The sequence below is a fragment of the Leguminivora glycinivorella genome, chromosome Z (genome assembly GCF_023078275.1).
Source record: "Leguminivora glycinivorella isolate SPB_JAAS2020 chromosome Z, LegGlyc_1.1, whole genome shotgun sequence".
Lineage (NCBI taxonomy): Eukaryota > Metazoa > Arthropoda > Insecta > Lepidoptera > Tortricidae > Leguminivora > Leguminivora glycinivorella.
The window spans coordinates 41,332,209-41,355,834 of record NC_062998.1 but is presented as its reverse complement, the minus strand read 5'-3'; the positions used below and the strand labels follow the sequence as shown (position 1 = coordinate 41,355,834).

Genomic DNA, 23,626 nt, shown 5'->3' with positions numbered 1-23,626 from the left:
TTAGACGAGTTGCGTTTTAGACCCCATGATCCTAACCCAATTTTACCTACAATACCTACAATTTAAGCAGGGAGCGGGCGCGTCGTGCAGGTCTTGAATTGTTTTGTAGTGAACTTCGCGCGGAGTCCGTTTTTGTTTAAGTAAATGTTTATTTTTTTAATAATAAAGAACTATGATTATAAGTATTATAACCGTCATTGTTTTTTTTTACATTTAATTTGTTTACCCCAAAATCATTCAATTAAAAATTGCACATCCGGATACCCGGCCCGATAGTACGTCACTATCCGGTATCCGGCCGAATATTAAAATAAGGGCCGAATAGGCCGGATACCGAATAGTAACCGAATATTCGGTGCATCTCTAGTGACAGCATATAGTTACAGTTCACAAAACTCTATATCGAGTTTGACTGTGGGATCATTATTAGTCTCTTATTTGTATACATATGTTATACGTATTCTAAGCTATTTATTATATTGCCTTTGATATACCGAGCAAGACATCTATACTTTTCTAACGCCCTCTAATACGTCTATGATTGATGACATGATGACACATTGAACTGATTTTCGTCCCTACTGTAACCCATAAGGCGCATTGTCGCTTATTGATTTCGGTTAAATTCATGTACAATTTGGTATCCCTGGTACAATGCCTCAAGGGTCTAAGACTGAAATTTGTAAAATGTCACCTTCGAAAAGTATCTGAATTCTGAATTTGTCGTCCGAAGAGATTATTCTTCGCTTCAGAATTGCTTAAATCCACTCACTTCCTATCGAAATGCTTTTGGATGACCGTGAAATGCTAAGGATGGGCGGTCGCCTTCAAATATATCTACTATGTATCTACATACTAATAATAACTAGTACAAATATAATTAAATCGACACCCTTGAGAGCTCACACCGGGCGGTGTTGGCTTTGGGCCATCTTAGATGTCGCTTTTTGTGGGGGCTCATCTTGTGGGAGCGAGTCACCGTCTGAGGGAAAAAATTGAACACCGTTTTATTAGGCAGGCGTCCGGTTTTTTATCCCATAGCCCGGCCTTTATTTAGTCCATCACTTTCATCCAACGGGCCAGTTCATTTTAGATTCCATTAACTCTCAAATAGTCCTTACAGCCTGGCGGGTGCTGCCTCTGCGTGCGTCCCATGACAAGGGCAAGGGCAGCATCCGCTCGGTGTACCCCTTACATTTCATTAAAGTGTCAAAAGGGCCTCTACGCGTTGGCCCGTTGGCTCCGCGCACGCCTCCTAAAGATGGGAAAGACTAGTACCTACAATAAGTAATAATTTAAGTAATATGGTCTAAGTATAATTAGGACGAATTTACCATTAAACCATATACATAAAACTCAGCCAATGAGCAGTGGTCAATGACAGAGGAGAATTATCAATACCTATTCTAATTTCTAAAGATATAGATAATTACTAGGTAATTAGTTATTTAACAAGAGAAAATAACACAATAAAGCAACACCGTCATTGAAGGTAATGGTGGTATTCATAACTACAAAAGTTCTCGCTCTAAGTAGATGACGTTTCTGCATCCTCCACGAGGATTCCACATCGATTCTTAGTTCTGAAATGATCACTTCTTAACTTAACCTTACATAATTCGTACCTGTGGCGTACTGCTGAGTAGTGTAGGTAAGCGGGCTGGGGTAGCTGTGAACTATACTCAAACGGGTTGACATTCATTCATTGTTAGCTCGCCCGATCACAAATATCACAATAGTAGAATTATGTGTAATTGGATCTACTAATCATTACGATGGCGTCTTATCAAATCAGATTATCTGTTTAAAAACCCCTCGCGTTCATATCTGTCTTTCAGTGTCGTGCATGTTTTCTAAGAACGGTATAGTGTAAGATCGACAAACAAATAATTTATTGGCTGTTCAGATACAGCTAGCGAGACATATGCACCAGTTCAAATAAGGTAAGTGTATCAAAGTCATTGTTTCACTATCAGATAAGTACACTGTGGTAATATTTAAGAGTGCAAATACCTCATAAAAATTGGGTTAATGACTTGTGAGAGTTGTGAGCTTGTGAGTTTCGGGACATCGAGCATGGCGATTTTAATGTACTGTTTGATTGATTTGAATTTTAGCCGGATTCTTGCTTTCTTAATTATATAGTAGTGGTTTGAAATGCAGTCAAATTATTCATAATCTATGTAAGTATAGTCATATTTATGTTTAGTGGCTCAGCATAGTTATAATAAAATATTGCTAGTATCGTGTACCAAATATATAACATAGCAGATATAATACACGCAGACAACTAAAATAAATATAATATTTTTTGCCCAGCGACTGATAGATCTAAGCTTGGATAAATAAGTAAAGTATTTAATAAATTTGAGACTCAAAACCATGAAATTCAGTAAACTCATAAGATTGTTGAAAATCTAACCACATGGTCCGGTAATATTTTGAAAAACACCTAAACTCTTAGTCGTGAAAATTATATTTACTTCACTTCACAGACTTTTTTAAAAAGTTTGAACACCAACAAAATACTAACGGTAAGTATCGCAGTTGAAACTAGTACTAAGTTCTAAAATTTAAGACTGGTCAGGTGGGTATGGTAAATCCTAAAATTAGGTCTTAAAAGATTTTACGAGTAATATAATTATTTCCCAGCAATTTGGATATATATGAATAAATTAATTTAGACCTACATACATATCCCCATTTCGGGAAAGAGTAAATAATTATGGGATCCTAAAAAAATACATTCACGGTCCTAGCAAGGATTGTTGAATCAGACATTTTTTTTAATTGTTAAATAATTATCATCATTATCATACCAAAAAATAGATATTTCGAAGTAGCGGCCATTAAAAAAAAAACAAATTTCTTCGTGGTTTCGGTAAATTTTCAGTCGGTCGTACCGTTTTAGGAGTAGGTAATGCCGTGTCTTGCGTGGGCGACGGTCGCGCGACCGTCGCCGTCGCGTCTCATACTTCCATATCGATAAGGTTTGATTCCGTATGCGTCGCATCGCCGTCGCGCGACCATCGCGCGACCGTCGCCCACGCAAGCCACGGCGTAAGCACTATCACTAAAACTGAAAAAAAAAAGCAAAACATTTTTAACCGCGGATTAAACATTTCATTATACAAAGGGTTAAAGGTATTAAGGTAGGTATTAAGACGATTTGCAGCTTACTGGGAATGAATTATTCAAAAAAGTCTAATTTCCCTATTAGGATACTTCTTGTCTTGGGCTGTAAGTTATTCGATATTTTAAGTACTGGAGTTGGATGTTTAAGCGAGTTAGTGTAATTAACAATTATATCACTAATTTTGTAAACATATGTAATACAATACAAGTTTTGGTGTCGTGGTTTCACGCGGCTTCGATTCATTTAGTGTATATAGTTTTTACCTAGGCCAAAGTATTTCAATGATTGGGATTTGTATGCTATCGTTGATTTGGGTTGAAAATTTTAGTTTTTTTTCCTCCCGCCCATCTGGGGGAGCATACACCTGCCGTGTGTGCGGACGAGGGATCCTCTCTCGAATTAGGCTTTACAGCCACGAACATAAGTGTCGCAAGGCTGCTTCTTAAATCATCTGTTATAGAGCAAAGGCCTGTTATTATTATTACTTACGAAGAGAAAGCGATTGTGACGTTGGCTAGGTACCCTGTAGCAGTTTAGCCTGCTCGCAATTATGGGTCCGCAGTATGGGCCATGCGGCCGTGACGATCTTTGACAGTGTGTGATGCGGACTTAGATAAAAATAATTATATAGATTTGGATTAACGACATCTAATTATTTATTTTCCCCAATTATAAATAAACGAATGACACGTTACGTAGTTATGTCGGGTAAGATAAGACAGATATGTTGCATTCCAGTGGCATCGACACTCAAGGGTCGTTGCAATACCAATTTATCTATTTACTTACCTAATCGTGTAAGGATTACTACGCAAAATTAATCACTAAAGATAGGTACTTATCTAAATTATTTACATATATTTACTATGTATCTGCGTTATCGCGACGTGGACATAAAAGGTTAACGTTGCTAGATATATTCAAAGTCCTGACACCTCTACCTCGCACTCGTATGAGTATTACTTAGGGTTTCTGATTTCTCGACCTATTAGAAGTCTCGAGTTTCGAGAAATCTCGAGCCCAAAGTCTCGAGTCGTCTCGAGTCTCGAGTATTTTTTTATAAATGGTAAAATTTTGATAAAACAATAAACAACAATATGATTAGTAGTTTTTATTGCACCACACTATCATAAAAAATGCGTAAGAGTAATAAAAATCTTATTTGAAATAAACATAAATCAAATTTTTACAAGAAAACTACAATTATAGTCTTGAAAATAATACCTAATCCTTTAACTTCCCCGCCTGTGCACGGGTTAAGTAAATTAAAATGTCATGTATTAAATCATAATGTCATTGAAATTAAACGTTTAAAATAACTTCTTCTTCTTCCTCGTTTCCTCATTGCCGAGGTTCGCGACCACAAGTAGCGTGTCTCCATTGAACGCGGTCATAAGCCATGTGGACTGCACAGTATACGCTGTCGCCACACGATTTCTTCACACAGTCAGACCATCTCTTACGAGCCCCACCCCAAGAATGTTTACCATTAATTCGCCATATTATGCATTGGTGCTCTCATAATGTGTCCGAAAAATCTGAGGGTCGCTCTTGGCATATTTTAGAGAGCCGTGTGGTGATATTCAGTTCTTGCAAAATAGAGATGTTTGTTAGTTCTTCTAGCTTTTCAAGTTATACTCGTAGCAGTCTTCGCCAGCACCACATCTCAATAGAGTCAATCTTAGCCACATCAAAACTTTTCGGGGTCCAAGTCCATAAGTACATAAATATCGAGATTATTGAAATAATCGCACTTTATTTTGACGTCGGATTCCTCTGTTCTTCCAAATCTTGTCGAAGTTAGCCATAGCACTCTTCGCAGGTTATCAATGACCCAAGATACATAAACGCGCTGACTTTTTTGTGATGACGAATTGCTTTTAAATAACATGAGGCTGTCAAAACTAGCCAAAGTCGCTGCCAGCTTACGTTGGAATGAGAGGTTAGATCGCTTTATCTCGTTATAATTTATGACCGCCGTTCGACACCGTCCCCACCGCCTCGCGATGAGACCGGGCAGAAGGTAAAAAGTTGCATTTCACTTCAGGTCGTACTTTACATTCGGGCCTCGAGACGTCTCGAGTACCTGTCATTTTTTTCTCGTCTCGAATGAAGCCGAAAGTCTCGAGAAGTCTCGAGTTCGAGACTCTCGAGCAGAAACCCTAGTATTGCTCTTGACTCTTGATGAATCATCTTAACTAGATGTGGTTTTTATGGGCGCCCTTGTGCAAGTTACCTTCTAACGAAAAATATTCCATAACATCATTCAGGGTGATAACTAGATTAAGTATTCAGTTTAAGTACAGTCAGAATTTAATAACACAATTTTGTTAGCATAAGTGCGTTTTCACATTATACGATCCGATATCGCATGTAGGAAGGATTACAAAGGCAAAAACGTATGGGATATCGGTCCTACATCCGATATCGGATCGGATAATGTGAAAACGCACTAACAATAAATATGTGTTTCGGTATACATATTTGGCATTTTAGCTATCACATTATATTCGATGCTGACTGTGCTCAAAGTGTTCATATTTCTTCCATCTAAATTTAATAAGTAAGGGAAGGTCCACTTACCTTCGCTGCTCTATAATTTATAGATTTTATGTCAAAAAATAAAACTAGTTTGATAAGTTTTCATTCTTGACATGTATTTTTGAACTACCTTATTCACAATAAAAAAAGTGTAATAAATTTAGAGAGAAAATCATGAATAGATTTTCATAGGCCGTTGCCTTCTTTGGAGAGTACCCTTCATTGGACCACAAAGTCGACCAATGGTCAACCAAGGAAACTAATGGAAATCCACAAAAAAAACATTTTTAATGAAATATTTTTTATTCTTAAATATTATTTTCATGTGTATTACTGGGTTTTTTCTTACATATTGTATATTTGCGCACGGGTGATGTGTTACAAATCCTAAAAAATTGAGTTGCCATGATTGGACTGGTCCGATGATAGAACCCACAGGTATAGCAACTAGGTATCATATCACAAATAAAAAAATAGAGAAAACAAATGGCTGGAAACTGTTGTTTTAAATTTGCTCATTAATAAATGTTTAAGCATTATACGTCAACACACAAATTCAATTGCAAATGTAATTATACTTATGTGATTTTATTCCTTCGCGTAATATAACTTCAACAGCGCTCGAAACACACTTGGACGCGTCACGCTTTTCTGGGAAGCGAGGCGCGACTTAGGTTACGGGGTGGCCCAAGATGAGGCCTAAGGTCACCTTGTACCTTACTGGATTCCGTCTAGCACGATTAGATTTTGAAATATTTAAGTGGTCCAATCAAAGCGCTGGTCCAATGATCGCAACCTTCCCTATAATTATTTCAATAGTTAATAGTAAATATTTTAAATAATCTGTCAAAGCACCTACGACAGACGCAGTGGCGACGCGGCGGGGCCGTGTTCGAGCACCGCGATGCCGGCTCTCAAGCTTTTTGCGACGGTTCTTTGCGTCTTCACCTCGCACGTCGTGGCAACAGAGGATTTCAGTAAGTTGTGACTATCCATCTGAATGCTACCTTTACCTTACGTCCCATCGCAGTATCCCAAATATCCATGAGGCGGGCGTTGCAATATGTGTATAATTTTCATATTTTAGTACCTACCTACAGAGTAAAAACATTTTGTACAACAAAAAAAATTACGTTTCTGTTACCCGCGGATGTTTAGTAAAAGCGGTGTGGCGGTGGGGGTGCGGCAAAAATGGCTCCTTTAAATATGTAAGGTATCGGGCCTTCATCCGATATAATCGGATCGAATACCTACTCGTATATGTGAAATCGCTCTTATTCTGATTTAGCACGATCACGCTGTTCTTATTGGGTCAATAAATCTGTTGAAGTTCTGAAACATTGCATCGCGGTATTCGCGGTGGTGACTTGGCTTTAGGCTTCGTAGACAAAGAGGCCAAGCGTTTATGCTCCGTAGCTTATCGTTCGTTCTCTCTTTGTCGCACTAATAAGGAAGAATGATATTATCTGTCATACTAAGATACGCTACGGAACTTAAATGGTTGGCCTCTTGTCTACGCGCTTTGGAAAGACTCGAACGAGAAACGCATAATTTAAATTGTTGGTGACCCGAAAACCAAGTGAATCATTCAATTAGAGGTATATGTAGTACATGTGATAAGAAGATCTGGATGACAAATGAGTCAGTTTGTCATAAATGATTAGAGTAATAGTGCCTAAATGTAGTGACGTTTAATCTACCACTTACCTAAGCCACTGAGCATGAGTGATTTTCTGATAGTCTCATCGATCTGTTTATATTGAGTGATAATCGGCTCGATTCACTACGACCGAAAACATTTTGGTAAAAAGGTAAATTCCTAGTACAATTTTAACAAGTCCGAACATAAGCCGCCCGTACCCTTAACATTTTGAAATTTTCTTCGGAGGTATCGCTAAAGTTATCAAATTCTTATGTATCGTATACATATGAATACATATGTCTCCACAGGCACAAACGGGGTCGACCGTATCAATTGCGAAGTCGGTTAAAAATTAGACACAGTATTATAAAAGTTTTAGACGTACCGGGGTGACTTTAAAATTAGGTATCTAATTAAACAATCAAGGTCATGCGCCATACGTAAGAAAAACATTTGTATTCAATGAAACCGATCATAATTATTTATTAACCCTTATGTCTACTGTTTCTCTTCCTCACCCTGTCGTTATAGATTTACTATTTATAAACCTTAACCCGTACTGGTACAGGTTAATTAGTTTAGGTCGGGTTAAGCGGTTAACCCATTGACATTTTCGAAAGTCCAAGCTAGACGCTTATGTGCTGTGAGATAAATTAGTGATATTTTCAGAGGTCCTCGTGCTTCAAGGGTTTCTTTCCATCTGAAATTTCCAAAATCTTTATAATACACATTAGGTTGGTGATAAACATCTAGCTTTGTCGTTCCGTACATAATCCTACGCGGAATATGGTAAAATCTGAAAACATAAAACCGGTCACATTCTTATCTAGAGTGAGATTGCGTTGTCGGTGTCAAAATTTAGCTATCGATTCATGTGAAAATATTCTTTCATTCGTATGGTGCCCATTCATGTAAAATCACGCTAGACAAGTAATTTTACAGAAGCGTGATCTTTTCAGATATCACTGACGATTCGGTGTATTTAGCTGTAGCCAGTAAAAATGGGGAGATAATTTATATGAAGGAAGAGTTATCGAGAAAGTTGGGGGAGGAGCGAGAAGTGTGGCACTGGACGCCATGGATGCGCACCAGGACAGAACTCTACGACAATGTCCTTACTGAGTCATCGTGCGTCGATGGAAATTCGATCGAGAGTTTTCCGTACGGATTATTTAATGGCAAGTATTGATTATTTATTTAAGAATAAGTTACATCTTTCAATTTATTCGTCACAACTTAGTAAAATAATTGGGATTATTCAATAAAACTAAACTTGAGACTATTTATCTCAAAGATCTTCCAAAACCCAACCCAATAGAGTGTTCACTATTACAAGGATAATTTTAGATGTGTTCTCTGCTTTATAAGTAGCAAATGTTATGACGTTGAATCGTTGATTTCACCCTTGCACAGGCGGGGCTAACAAAATCACTGCCAACTTAGCTTGATGCACGCATGCTTAGCAGGATGATACCTATCTAACTACTAAATTTTGTTGTAGATGACCAATTGCGAGCAGGAGCGTTCGTCTTATACGCTATTTTCGGCATATATTCGTTCACTCTGCTCGCTATAGTATGCAACGACTTCTTTATACCGTGCGTAGAAAACATATGCGAGGATTTAAAAATTCCACAGGTGAGACAAATACAAACTGTCGCAATTCGTAATACCTATGACGTTAGCTATAAGTTATACGATGGGTTATTTTTCATTTATTTACCTATATTATGGATAATATGGATCACTTAATTAATACTTCTTAAGTAAACATTATAGTACATTCTGCAACAAGGGAGGTAAGCGGGTCATTAAAAACGAGTGTCCTGATATATTCACGACAGCTGCAGGCAGGCAATTTCCTTACCTCCTGAGTTACACACAATGTTTTTCATCACATTTGAGAGAAAAATACAAAAAAAAGTCATAAGGCGAAACCTTCAACGCAACGGCGGCGCAAATACCATCAGTATCTTCACCTATATCAGATTATTCACATTAAATTCCATTGTTTTTGATAACAAACACTTTTTGAACGAAAACAAACACGAAAATCCTGCATATTAATTAAATGCAATGTTCAAAAAAGCATATAAATCATATAATTGAACAAAATTTTTACTTATTTTTCGTTCCATCATTAATTTTGATCTGTTGTACTCTCCGTTGCTAGGCAACGGTGGGCGCCTCGCGCTGGCACGCGGTCAAGCGCGAGTCGAGAACATATTGTCAGATTGTAAATTATAACGATTTATCTGAGTTAAATTTACGAAATAAATGCAAAACACACTGAAATAATTCTAAAACATAAATAAATTGCATTTTTCATACCGTATAATATCTTTTGTAGCTTAATAGTCGAATTTTGGTTGTGCAACAAAAATCCTTGGCTGATTGAAACATCCTTTGCCTGAAGTATTGTACGGATTGTATTAATTTTTAAAACTAAACCCATTATTCCATTGGGAATAAAATAGTACATTATGCTTCAGTACAATCAGTACACGTAGACGCAATGAGACCTTTAAACAGCAAATGTGATGAAAAATTAGTACCTTAACACATTATTCTTAAACTATCAATGCGTTTTAGTTGTTGTAAATCGACACATTTTATCTAAAGGACAGTTAGGCTTCGTACCCTTGCTGTGCTTTATAAAATAATAACTAACACTACTGTGGTCCACTTCTCTATCTATACTAATAACGTATAATAATATTTAATCTGATACATCGTACAATCGTACATTGGCCAAATTAAGTAGGTACGAATGGACCACATTGTATTTATGGTGGCCCCGTACCTGATTTATTTCTTTCCATAGCTGCTTCATCTGTTTCAATTACCTTTAAGACATAATGTTACTGGCCTGATTTTATAATATTGACATAAATTTCATTTTTTTTTCTACACCACCAATTAGTGTATTTCTTTTTTCTACACCATAAACAATGTAGCCCATTCGTACATTACATGAATGAAATGTTCTGTATTTTCCAGAATGTGGCAGCAGCTACGTTCATGTCAGTGGCGACGTCGGCTCCGGAGTTCTTCGTGAACGTCATCTCCACGTTCATGACGGAGTCGGACATGGGCATCGGGACCATCATCGGCTCCGCCATCTTCAACGCCCTCGGCGTGGCCGCGATTGGCGGCATTGCTGCTATCCGAGTGGGTTCGGATATTATTTAAATTTGCCATTTGATTTTCACGACGATAGATCACGAGTAGCCACGAATGTGATAAATTTTAAGGATACGATAGACAATCAATCATTGGTGGTATAAAATAACAAGATAAAGGATGATAAGTCATGCTACCACTGCTGACCTGTTACTGTGGAATTTATTTCAGTTTATTAATTTATAGCATAATACTTATGTAAAAAGTATTGAAGTTTTCCTTGCTTATTTTTCCGACACAACTCGGACAGCTCGGACTTGAAGGGACTTTTGATATGTTTACTAGTTTAGCAAGTAGTCTAAACAAAGTCATGCAGCCAAAATTTTTTTCCAAGCATCTCTCCCTACACCTCTTAACGACCTATTCATTTCCTGATCTTTACTGAAATCATAACTGAAGAAAAAGGTACAGTGGCAGAACGGCACATATGACATACTTAGTATAAAGGACGCCCTCTATCTTGCGTGCTAAAAGTAAAACACAAGTAAAATATTTACCCCATTATTCATAAAGTTATCAAGCCGACAAAGTTCGCTTGTCCCTTTCCGACGTATTGGTGTGATAGAAAGGGACAAACGAACTTTAAAGGGGTTAGAATGTTTAATGTTTTCTGGTTGAGCTCATTTAATGTACCTTTCCACTAAGTATACTATTACTTATCTTATCAGGAATGTTGGTTGGCAAAATTATTGTCTGAAATGTTTGTATAAAATTAGATAAATAAACTAGTGCCTAATTATTGTATTATTAGACAACATCTATAGTGAAGTTAAAGTATGTAAATTAGTAAATTAATTTATTTTCAGGTAATTAAAATTGAGCCTGTGCCCGTCACTAGAGACGTTCTCATTTACATGGTGAACGTTAGCGTCCTCGTAGTCATCGTGTGGGACGGCCAAGTGGACTGGTACGAGGCCCTGGTACTGGCCATACTTTACATTCTGTACTTCATCCTTATGTTCAACAGCATTCGGTTGTTTACGTTTGTGAGCAAGCTATTCAATAAGTGCTTCAAGCGCCAGAGTGAAGACAGTAAGTTTTTAAAAACACAAAAATGATTTTCAAAATCTTTATACGCTGACAACACCCAATGACCTTGACGCTAGCGTACACTGTCTATTCGCATGGGAGTAAGTGAGAGCGCAATGTCACTAAAACAGCGGCTAGGTACGAAAAGTACGGAAAATATCTTATACTTTTAAACGAGCAATTCTTGTATATTTATTTATTTATTTATTTATTTATTTATTTATTTATATATTTATTTACACTGACGATCTCGGAAACCGCTCTAACGATTTCGCTGAAATTTGTTATGTGGGGGTTTTTGGGGGTGAAAAATCGGTCTAACTTATCCTTAGGTCCCGGAAAACGCGAATTTTCGAGTTTTCGTGCGTTTTTCTTCGCGCGCCATCTCGTGTGCAGTAGTTGTACTGTTAAGACAGAATTCTTTCGGTCGATGTAAGTACTATTTATTGCAAACACTAGATGGCGACACAGGTCAAGGCTAAAACGAATAGAAAAATACACTATTTGAGTTTTTGTGGCGAAATGCGCGCCATCTCGTGTGGAGTAGTTGTGTTGTTAAGGCTGAGAATTCTTTCGCTCGATGTAGGTACTATTCATTTTTGAACTAGATGGCGACACATGTCAAGGATACGAAACAGAACCGAGCGAAGCTCGGTCGCCCAGATATTTAAAATAAAATAGAAAGACGCATTACTTGTGGAATATGTTTCGTTAGTGTTTTAGATATGTTTACTTTTGTTATTGTAATTTGAATTAAAGACAACTAACTGAGTGAATAATTGAACGACATAAAACCGTTCAATGACGAACCCGAAACCAATCTTTGCAAATTTTTTCTATCGAGCCGATTTCGTAAATCGTGTATCGAGTACGGTTATGTTCGTTGAAATATAATGAACATATAATTTACTTGTCTTACTAAAACTAATAGTTTGTCTTAAAAAACTGAGCAAGTAACATCAATTTTGCGCAGTTGGGTGTTGTCAGCCCCTTAATTGTTGCAATATTTACATACATTATGTACCTTTAGCAAACGAGCGGGCTAGCATACCGAACACAGAAGTGCTTGAGAAACCTGTGGAAGAAGGGGTGGCAGACAAAGATGTCAAAGGCCAGACTAGCAACGGTGACAGCAAGAATGTAGAGGATGGTAAGTACCTAGTTTCTAGAATCTAGAGCACATCTAGAGACTTTAGACTCTGGAGTCTAGCTGATCATCCTAACAAGTTTCTCCTATGGGCTAATTTTCAAAATCTCTGCTGACAACTGGATTCAGGCTTTATCAGTTACTACAATTGCTTGCCTGCTTTACATATAATAATAATAATAATACCGGGACCCCATGGTCCCGAGATTAGGGCATGCTCCCAGTATTTTCCGGTTCTTGATTTCCCGGGAAATCCCGGTAATTTTATGGTGACGAAAGAACCGGGACAAAAATTTAAGAACCTTTGCCACTTCTTTTCAAAATATCCGATTTATTCATTTTTTTAATTGTATCCGCATATGGATTTGTGCGATGGCTTTTTTAGTATTTGTAAATAATTAGTATAGTTGAATCTGACAAGATAAACATGATATTTATCGCAAATAGTGCAATTTGCAACATTGCTTAAAACCATGGTACTATTGTACATGTACATCCTTATATAACGTAAACAAACCACAGTAAATAATCGTTTAGGGCAAGAATTTATTAATTATTTCCAATCCAGTGTGCTTATTCTCTCAAAACACACAGACGGACGGACAAAGTCGCGACATAAGGGTTCCTTTTGATTTTTTTTGGCATGGAACTCTAAAAATACTAAGAACCGGGAAAGAACTGGGACTCCCGGTTCCAGTCCCACTTAGAACCGGGAAATAAAATTCTTGGAACCGCTCCGATTCTGCATGCCCTACCCGAGATAAACGATGGACATACAAATAATAATCATTTTGTATAGAACTTAACTCGTCATCCTCCTTGCGTTATCCCGGCATTTGCCACGGCTCATGGGAGCCTGGGGTCCGCTTTGACAACTAATCCCAAGATTTGGCGTAGGCACTAGTTTTTACTAAAGCGACTGCCGACCTTCCAACCCGACGGGTAAACTAGACCTCATTGGAATTAGTCCGGTTTCCTCACGATGTTTTCCTTCACCGAAAAGCGACTGGCGAATATCAAATGACATTTCGCACATAAATTCCGAAAAACTCATTGGTGCGAGCCGGGGTTCGAACCCGTGACCTTCGGAACGAAAGTACTTACCGCTAGGCTACCAGCGCTTGTATAGAAATTGACTAAGTAAGTACTTTAATTTATTTTAGAATCTACTAATGTGGTACTGTACGGTTAGCTTGGTCAACGAACGATTCTAGATGGAATGGCCGAAAGCAGAAAGTTTCACTACGGGATGTTGTTAGGGATAGTCAGGAGACATACATACTAAAAGTCCTCGGACTTTGGACCTGAGCTTGAAGAGGGGGGGATGAAAAAGGTCCCATTTTTTGTTTTTTTTGCTCATATTTCAAAAACTATGCGTCATACGAAATTTTGGTTTACTACACTTTGAAAGCTTATAAAATTCTCTATAACTTTGATCTAGAAACATTTTTTCTTTTCTTAACCGTTGTCTAGGTATGAGCTCCTAAAATCTGTCAATTTTTAAAAAATCGTCACCCCCCCACTTTTTACTTCATACATTGTTCCATATCTCGAAATATATTTATCTTAGACAAAAGTTTTCTTCAGAAATCTTGTAGACCATTCGATCACCTTTCATAATATGTGTACATATGCTTATGAGTCACGTACCGTTGAATAATTATACGACTTAAAAAAAAATGTCACTGAGCAATTCAGTGAACAACAAAAAATAAAACCGCCTTCAAAAATAAGCGCGTTACAAAACACGGAGAAACTAAAAAGCCAAAAATAATAAACCTTTCAATTCAGATTTCTTATCGTATTGCAATAAGCTAAACATCCAAGTTTATATCAATTATTTTTGTAGTCGGTACCAGACCTGTTCGTCGCCTTGCTATTGCCTGTTTGCCCCACCCAACCATACACAGGCTGGTACCGACTCCAAAAATAATTGATTTGTTTATAATTTGGATGTTTAGCTTATTGCAATACGATAAGAAATCTGAATTGAAAGGTTTATTATTTTTGGCTTTTTAGTTTCTCCGTGTTTTGTAACGTGCTTATTTTTGAAGGCGGATTTATTTTTTGTTAAAAATGTCATTTATTTGTTGATTTTTAGTGGTTCCTAGTGATATTATATGTATCAGTCCGAATACATGTACAGTAGAGAAAGAATTGTCCTTTAACTCCTAACCATTGAGGAGTTGACCTTCCATCATCAGCTCAGCCACATAACATTATTACCATCAGACGTAAATACTGGTGTACCTTTGAAAAATAGACTAAAAACATTACATGTGCCTATAACATTTGAAGAGTTCCCTCGATTTCTCCAGGATCCCATCATCAGACCCTGACTTGGTGCCAATGGGACCATCTCGGGGTTATACCGGTTCGATCAAAAAAAAATTTTTGAAAATCGGTCCACGATTCTCAGAGATATCGAGTAACATACATACAAAAAAAAACATTCAGTCGAATTGAGAACCTCCTCCTTTTTTGAACTCGGTTAAAAAGAAGAACCAAATATTATGTACAATATGTGATAAACGTGTAAAATATGTAGGCCTAGCACATGATGGCCGCGGGAGTATGTCGCCGCGAGATAGACTACCCGTCCTTATTAATGTCATTAATACAGTTAGAAGAAGACGTGGCATCTATCTCGCGATTCTTATCTCGCGGCGACATACTCCTGCGGCCATCATGTGCTAGGCCTAATGTATTTAATGAACTGGATTGTATTATGATGCTGTATAAAAGCATTTACATAACAGGTAACAATAATTATAAATAGCTAAAACGCATAAAAAAAATTGGCCCAGAAGACAGTTAGTAGTATATCGATCGATACCTCCTAAGTACTTATACTTACTGAGACTGAGACAAGTGACAATTTTCAATTTTACTAGGTACATTTACCTTCCACGGAAAATTCATGCTGAAATTCGCATTAGTTTTGAAAATAAAGTGACGTATACTGATGAAACTAACATATTCTTGAATAAGTCACATGCACGACTGTACCCCGTGCAGTCATAGTGGAGGGAGGTAAAAAAAGTCTGGAATACTGATACTGATACAACTAATAATATGTAATGAACTTGATTGTATTACGATGCTGTATAAATGCATTCACACAACAGGTAACAATAAACTTAGCTATACATAAAGGCCTTCTCACACCCACATCTACCACTACTACAATCTGTGGTGCACCGGCAAAATATTAACTTCAGTATTTCTTCAGAAGCAGCTGCTAAGTACTTTGATTTGCACATGAATCAGTAAGTTGCTTTCGTTCCGTGCCCATCCCCATTGCTCAGCATAAATATCGCATCCAAGCCAAGTCTGCACCTGGTGGTATGTGCGGAATGAGTGCTCCATCGCTGCTCCCTCAGTGTTGGTCCGCATGGGCTCTACCAGACCAAGACATTATGTTAGTTAAATCTATAACAGAGGCAAATTCTCTACCGCCCATTATTCGAGTCAGGAGATGCAACAGATAGGCCTAAAGGACGTACTCTTTCTACATGCCTTCACGGGATGTGACACCAGCTCAGCAGCATTTCGGAGAAGTAAGTTGGTTTCTGCAAACTTTATTTGAAAACCCCTGTATTTTCGAATCCCTCTGCATCATCTGCTGACATCAAAGACAGTGAAACTTTTTTAGGTGGTATATGGAGCAAAGCACGAGACCTCTCTGTATGAGTTTAGATACCAGCGCTTCCTCCAGTCCGTATCTAAAGTAAAACAAGACATTTCATCCCTCCCACCCACCAACTGAAGGAGAAGCGATGGAGCACTCATTCCGCACATACCACCAGGTGCAGACTTGGCTTGGATGCGATATTTATGCTGAGCAATGGGGATGGGCACGGAACGAAAGCAACTTACTGATTCATGTGCAAACTAACGTACTCACCAGCTGCTCCGGAAGAAATACTGAAGTTAATATTGTAGTTTGCCGGTGCACCACAGATTGTAGTAGTGGTAGATGTGGGTGTGAGAAGGCCTTTATGTATAGCTAAGTGTATTGTTACCTGTTGTATAAATGCATTTTTACAGCATCGTAATACAATTAAGTTCATTACATACATATTTTACACGTTTATCACATACATTTGTTGTTTCATTTCGTTCACTGAAAAAATTGCTCAAATTGATTTTTTTTTTAAAGTCGTATAATTATTCAACGGTACATGTCACATAAGCATATGTGCACATATTATGAAAGGTGATTGAATGGTCTACAAGATTTCTGAAGAAAACTTTTGTCTAAGATAAATATTTTTCAAGATATAGAGCAATGTATGAAGTAAAAAGTGGGGGATGACGATTTTTTAAAAATTGACAGTTTTTAGGAGCTCATACCTAGACAACGGTTAAGAATAGAAAAAATGTTTCTAAATCAAAGTTATAGAGAATTTTATAAGCTTTCAAAGTGTAGTAAACCAAAATTTCATGTGACGCATAGTTTTTGAAATATGAGTAAAAAACCAAAAAATGGGACCTTTTTCATCCCCCCCTATTCGAGCTCAGGTCCAAAGTCCGAGGACTTTTAGTATGTATGTCTCCTGACTATCCCTAATAACATCCCGTAGTGAAACTTTCTGCTTTCGGCCATTCCACCTAGACCCCCCTTTTGAGCATTCATTGACTGATCTAGGTAGGTTCTGTCTGTCGACTCTACGACGCTCACGGGAGGAAAGGGTGAGGTGAAATTCTTAACCTGTCACTACACGGGAGAACTAAATCCAGATTAAATGACAACGTCAATTCATAAACGTAGATTGGTATTTATACCTAATCAAAACATAAGCGGATATCAGTATCAATGCAATTATAAGTTAATCGATAAATATTGATAAATGGATTAATAAATTATAAAAAACAAAGTTAAGATGCATGACCCGTGCGTGCGTGTAATTATCTTTTAATACTAAACTTTGTCATCGTTTCCCTTCCCACTCTAAATATTAAAATTAACACAACTTATTTACTTTATTTGCTTATTTATTCAATAAAACTTTTGGTTTTCGCAAAAAAAAAATATTACACAACTTATTGAATATTTACCACATTCTTTACGACATTATATGCATTTCTTATACAATTTTTGATATACAATATAGCATACATACATATGGACGTTTATCTTTCCAGAGGAACCAAATAAACCTAAGAAGAGTTTGTTCAGGTTCCCGAAAGAGAAAGGCTGGCCGTACAAGTGCTGGTGGCTGTACACCTGGCCGCTAAAGCTGCTGCTGGGCATCACGGTGCCCTCGCCCGTCACGAGGCGCAAGTGGTACCCCTTAGCCTTCTTCATGTGCATCATCTGGATCGGAGTCAACTCCTACTGCATCACGTGGAGCATGACAGTTTTAGGTTTGAATCTCTGCTTTTTGCATTTACCGGACACAAACACGGAATCTCCACGCTTGGATAACGCTCCTATTTGTCGAACATCCCTTTGATATAAAAAAAGATATAGGTATTGGGACCGTGCGCGACGACACGCCACGTGACAGGTGACCATTATGGACAATATTGTCGCCGCTGTTAAGCGAGAAGTAAGTAAAAATTGTGAAAAAATTAATGAAATCTTGTGTTATTTTACTATATTAGACAATTTTGGACGACGGTGGTTACAACATTATCGCCAATAACATTAAAATTGTTGTTTTCAGTGAGAAATTAACAAACTGGTGACTAAAACGGAGTTTCGTGCCATCGCTCACGAAATCATTTTCCAACCTAAGACGATGAATAAAGACAAGAAATTGGTGCTAACTGGGCATTTTCTAGAGATTGATGACTTTTTTACACCATTTGTACCTATGTGCAATAAAGTATAAATAAATCATTGGCTTTTGAAATAGTTGATCAGTTCACTGCTATCCTGTCATTTTCATAGGCTAACTATAGGTATTATAAGTATCATTGCAGGGTACAGGGTTTATTGTAAAATAAAAACAAACTAGCTATAATAACGTTTAATTATAATATACATTACATAAACTTGTTTCATTTACTTGAAAATATTGGAGGTTTACCAAATATCACATCAAATACAATCATGAATGCGATGAAATAAGTTCTCAGGAATTTTATTTAAAATGTGATAAGCCTTCAGTGGATGGACTGCTTCTGCTTCTATTGTTCTCGTGCTCCTTCTTCCCATTGAAACCTCGATATTTACGCATTTTCGTCAATCCGTTTCGATTTGTAAACAGGAGCACAGATGAGGAAACAAATAAAATTATTTCCGAACATAACTGGGATTTGCTTCCACTTCGGCTTTTCTACCTCCAATAAAATTTGCACTATAAATTCACCGTAAATTCAATTCAATACTTGTATCAAATGATTACGCACTTTAAGTAAAACTTCAGAGATTGGACGACACTTTTCTTCTTACGGCAACTATTCACTTAAACGGTGGTTTCGTTTCCACCACGGTCTTGGAAATAGCTAGAATTTAGTCGCTACTTTTCTTGGAGTTATTACAATTCGCCATAATAAATTTTACTGGGCCCGTATTAAATTTATCTCAAAAACGACATGAAAATGTTTACTGCAATATGGATTTGACAGCGCAAGTCAGCGACTAAGATGTCAATTTTGGCCGTAGTGAGCGCTGTGATCGTTTTACCTACCCCCTCCACCCGCTTTGCACCCTGCCAATATGCCGATCGTTGACAAACACCAAATAAAACAAGAAAAATCTCTTCCCCGCGTTCGTGTTTGTGTTCGCTGTTTGCCGTTTGTTTGCCAATTAACAGGAGGTAGGGCATAGCGAATGATATTCCGCTTTGTGTGGTAGGGCACAGCACAGCGGATATCGTCTCGCTCGAATCTAGAGCAGAGCCCAACTGGGGAAGTACCTCCGCCTTACAGAAGACCGCAGCCAAATAGCACTAGACCCTACTCATAGTGTTGTGTTCCTGCCGGTGAGTAAGGCTGCCAGAGCTCAACGAGGGTGCGGTGTGCTGATGACGGGAGGACTTACGGAACTAACTTGTTCCGTCTATTGTCCTTTGAGTCGTCGGCAACCCGAACCCTCCTTGGAACTTGTACACTCCTTTTTGCTGTGTACTTAACACAGCAAAAGGGAGTGTACAAGTTTCTAATGGGGTGGCAACGCGCATGTGACACTGTTTGAGTTGCAGGCGTCCATAGGTTACGGTGACCGCTTTACATCAGGCGGACCGTATACTTGTTTGCCACCGACATAGTATAAAAAAAAATAAAATTAATCGTCTAAATGAACCTACAATGAAATGCAAACTTAAAACGGACGGACCTCGTTTTTTTGAACTGGTGTGAGTAATCATTTTGTATGACAATTTATGCATTTAATGAAACAATTTAAATTGATATTATTATTTATTTTAAAATACTTATGCACCCGTAATTTACAAATCTCTCTCTCTCTCTTAGATAACCAAATTAACAATCTTTAGTCGTTCAACAAATCAACAAATAAATAGCTTTAGTGGGTAATAATTTAATAGGGCATGAAGTGTTAACAATATATTTCTTATCATATTTACTTACCTCTAGACTAAAACATAATTACAGAAATCACAGGATTATCCTTCTTTAAGTGATAAATGTGATAATTTTCGATAACGTTTTTATCGTGACATTAACAATAAAACGCATTTTAGATTGCGAATTTCATACGACGTAATCGGGTCTGGACTACGAGGACAATGTCGACTTCGAAACATCGGAATTACTTACCTAGAAATAGAGGAGATGGGATCAAGGTTAAAAAGGCTAATTTACATGATTGAATTTTAAGCACGTGTTGAATAAGAAATAATAACAGTATTAATTCTAAAAGTAACTAATAAAAATTTATGTTTTTGGCCAAACGGATTTTGTATTATTGTTTAGTCTCTTGTATAATACATAAATACGTGGTTTCTTGCACCATCATTAGAATGATAAATAAAACGAAGTTATTCAAATATTTCAGCCAAATATGATAGACACTGATAGCTTTTTTAATGCGGTCATCGATAATTTCAATTTGAATGTATAATGCCTAACCGACCGACCGATATCAGCAACGTATTAATAGTTAATTGAATATTGATCTAAATATTCGAATACAGATTGTAAGCCATAATGTTCAATTAATTACAATATGGTTAATGAACTTGTTTACACGAAATTGACTCAAATTGCTCTAGTATTGAGAATAGTGCATCTATAATTTTGCGTCATTACTTTTTTTTTAAATTATAAATGGGCTTACTCTTGGCCACAGACTTTATAGTACCAACCCGAATTAAGGGACCACTTCGTTCTCGTACTAAGTATGAAACTCCATGAAAACACCTGTTCATTGTGAGTCGGTTACGCACATAAGATAACAGACGGACAAGGAGTTCTTTCTGTGTTTACACTAATTACACTAAATTTGATTCACGATCCCCTGAAAATAGGATTAAGTTATAAATTCATATGGTTTTTTGCAGGTCACACATTCTTTATCCCCGACTCGGTGATGGGGATGACGTTCCTGGCCTTCGGAGGGTGCCTCCCCGAAGCATGCTCTATATTCATCATGTCAAGAAGAGGTAGGTTAACATTCAGTGGGCAACCTTTTCGCCGCCTCAGCTTTGAAGTAATAAAGTGTCATATTCCTATGCATTTGCAAAAAAAAAATACAAATACTTACCCGATACCGAGTCGTCGCGTCGCTGGTTCGAACCTAACTCTTGACACTGGAACTGAAACATTTTTTTAATATTTTAAAATTATCTAAATTTTCTATTCATATGACTCAGATTCCGTTTAAGTTCGGCTGTTGATTCGAGTGTTCGCAAGTTATGATTATTTATATTAATTACAATATAATTGGTCGCCTCCTTGTATTCGATTATACACGTAATTATGTTTGACTATAGTGCTTATAGGGTGCGACGAACCAGCCGAATTTAATCAATATTTGGACAAATGAACAGAAAATTACTCAAGCTGAATAACAGATTCAATAATAGATAGTCAAGTATGAATAATTAAATACCTGTGTTTCCCGTAACGACTGTCTGTAACATGAGCAAATAATTAAAACACATATTGTTGGTACCTAATAATCGTGAAACGACTTTAAAATAGAAAAGTGTAGGCTTCTTTTCTTTTTATGATATTTTTTTCTCTTCTCTTTTTTAGTATAGGTATATTTAACTTTTAGTATATATTTTATATTTTTATTCATTATAAGTTTTTTTTAAGTTAGTTAGTTCAATTAGTTATATTTTAGTTTTGTATAGTTATTTTTAAGTTTTAGTCGAAAATTGTGTAATGTATGTATGTGTAAATTTACTGAAATAAATACTTAGTCAAGTGTAGGCTTCATTTTTATATGTTTTTGCTCAACTTCTACAAACTATGAAGTTTTGAGACTTTTTCGTACAAATAGTTAAAATGTACGCTGTCATAGTTGTCTGTCTGTATAGGTACCCATACTTATATTGTTATTATTATATATACTCTTTAACTTACTCTCGTTGTAGTCGCTAAGTAGTGGCTCAGATTAAATAATTTCCTATCAGAATGTTCTCCTTCTGTGTCCCTCAGGTCCCTCTATATAAAATGTTTGGTGCTAGGACTTGAATAATGAATTGTTTTTTTTTTCGAACGATTGGTCGCGACTAGGCGCCTTCAATTAATGAAAGTTTTATTTCAGAATGCCTTGTATAATTGTAACAAAAAAGATAAATACCAACCTAATTACACTTTAATTTTGATTCCAGGCGAAGGCGGCATGGGAGTCTCGAACGCGCTAGGGGCCAACTCGCTGGCCATCTTGTTCGCCCTGGGTGTGCCCTGGCTGATCCGCACGCTGACTTTGCTCGCGCGCGGCGACGACCCTGTCGTCTACATAAACTCCAGTGGCATCGACTTTGTCGTAGGCTCCTTACTAGTCGCGGTCTTGTGTCTTTGGTTAACTCTATGCATAGGAAAGTTTACTCTTAGGAAATCGGTCGGGTTTGTTCTAGTTGTATTTTATGCAATTTTCATAACGTTTGCCATTCTTGTCGAAATGGGTATAATCTTGGATCGGACAGTTGCATTTTGTGGTTAAGGACCTAGTAAGTTATAATAATAACGCTTATATGAGTTGTAAATAGTAAATATAATTTTGTCTTAGTCATTTAAATAACATTATCCGACTCGAACCCGACATCCTAAATTCCTTCCAGATCATTTATTATAAAATACGTAGCGCGTGGGCCAAAAATGTGCAGTCGTATGTCAACTAGGTCACGCACTACGAAATAACGAATTTTATAAACATTCGTACTTGTGCAGATGTCGGCTTCGAAACTGATGTTGTGTAGGATAATGTTGGGCGAAGTAAAACACGCCGCACCTAGGAGGAAACCGAAGGATTTCAATGTTATGTTTCCGGTCAAATAAAGATACTAAAATAAAATCTCGAAGATGCTTAAATATGCTTATGTTCTTATTTGTAAACATTTTCTGGTTTCGACCTGATGTCAGTAAATAAAATATATTAAAATGACACATATCTACTGCTGAATGTATTTTTGGTTGCTTTGATGTTGCCGCTATGTGATACCTAACTTATTTATTGACAGATCTCAAAGCACTAACATTCTTTATATCCAATAAAAATACATATAGGACAAGTAGCTATTAAAATTGTTGGATGAGTACATTTTTTTAACATACATGATTTTTATTTTTTGTTTAAATACCCAGCTCGCTCACTGTTACGATGAGAAAAGAACCTACTATACTTACAGGGCTTAAGTAATAAGAGTAGATTCTGTCATATCATAAGGGAGCTAATAAAATTTTCACGGCCACTACATTGAATCTTAAATGAAGCCAATTTTGAAAAAGAAGCAGTTATAGTGTGTGTGTGATCCAAGCTGGAGCGTAGTTAAATAAGTACTGCGCTCCATCCAATGTAAAGCCA

The 23,626-nt window shown here is 37.1% G+C and overlaps 1 protein-coding gene across 4 annotated transcripts; it reads left to right on the top strand.

The window, feature by feature from the left end:
• The first annotated feature begins 1,836 nt into the window (after positions 1-1,836).
• Positions 1,837-23,375, top strand: LOC125240974 (sodium/potassium/calcium exchanger 3-like). Of its 4 annotated transcripts, none has more exons than XM_048149203.1 (10): positions 1,837-1,943; positions 6,542-6,654; positions 8,279-8,497; positions 8,821-8,957; positions 10,320-10,490; positions 11,309-11,534; positions 12,562-12,681; positions 17,827-18,048; positions 21,153-21,254; positions 22,434-23,375. In XM_048149203.1, exons 2-10 carry the CDS (start codon positions 6,582-6,584, stop codon positions 22,763-22,765), a joined length of 1,602 nt encoding a protein of 533 aa, XP_048005160.1. In that variant the 5' UTR covers positions 1,837-1,943; positions 6,542-6,581; the 3' UTR covers positions 22,766-23,375. The 4 variants fall into 4 exon arrangements, with proteins under 4 accessions (XP_048005160.1, XP_048005162.1, XP_048005161.1 ...); XM_048149205.1 differs by having other exon boundaries at positions 1,840-1,943; positions 6,548-6,654; XM_048149204.1 differs by having other exon boundaries at positions 1,846-1,943; positions 6,530-6,654.
• Positions 23,376-23,626: the final 251 nt, after the last annotated feature.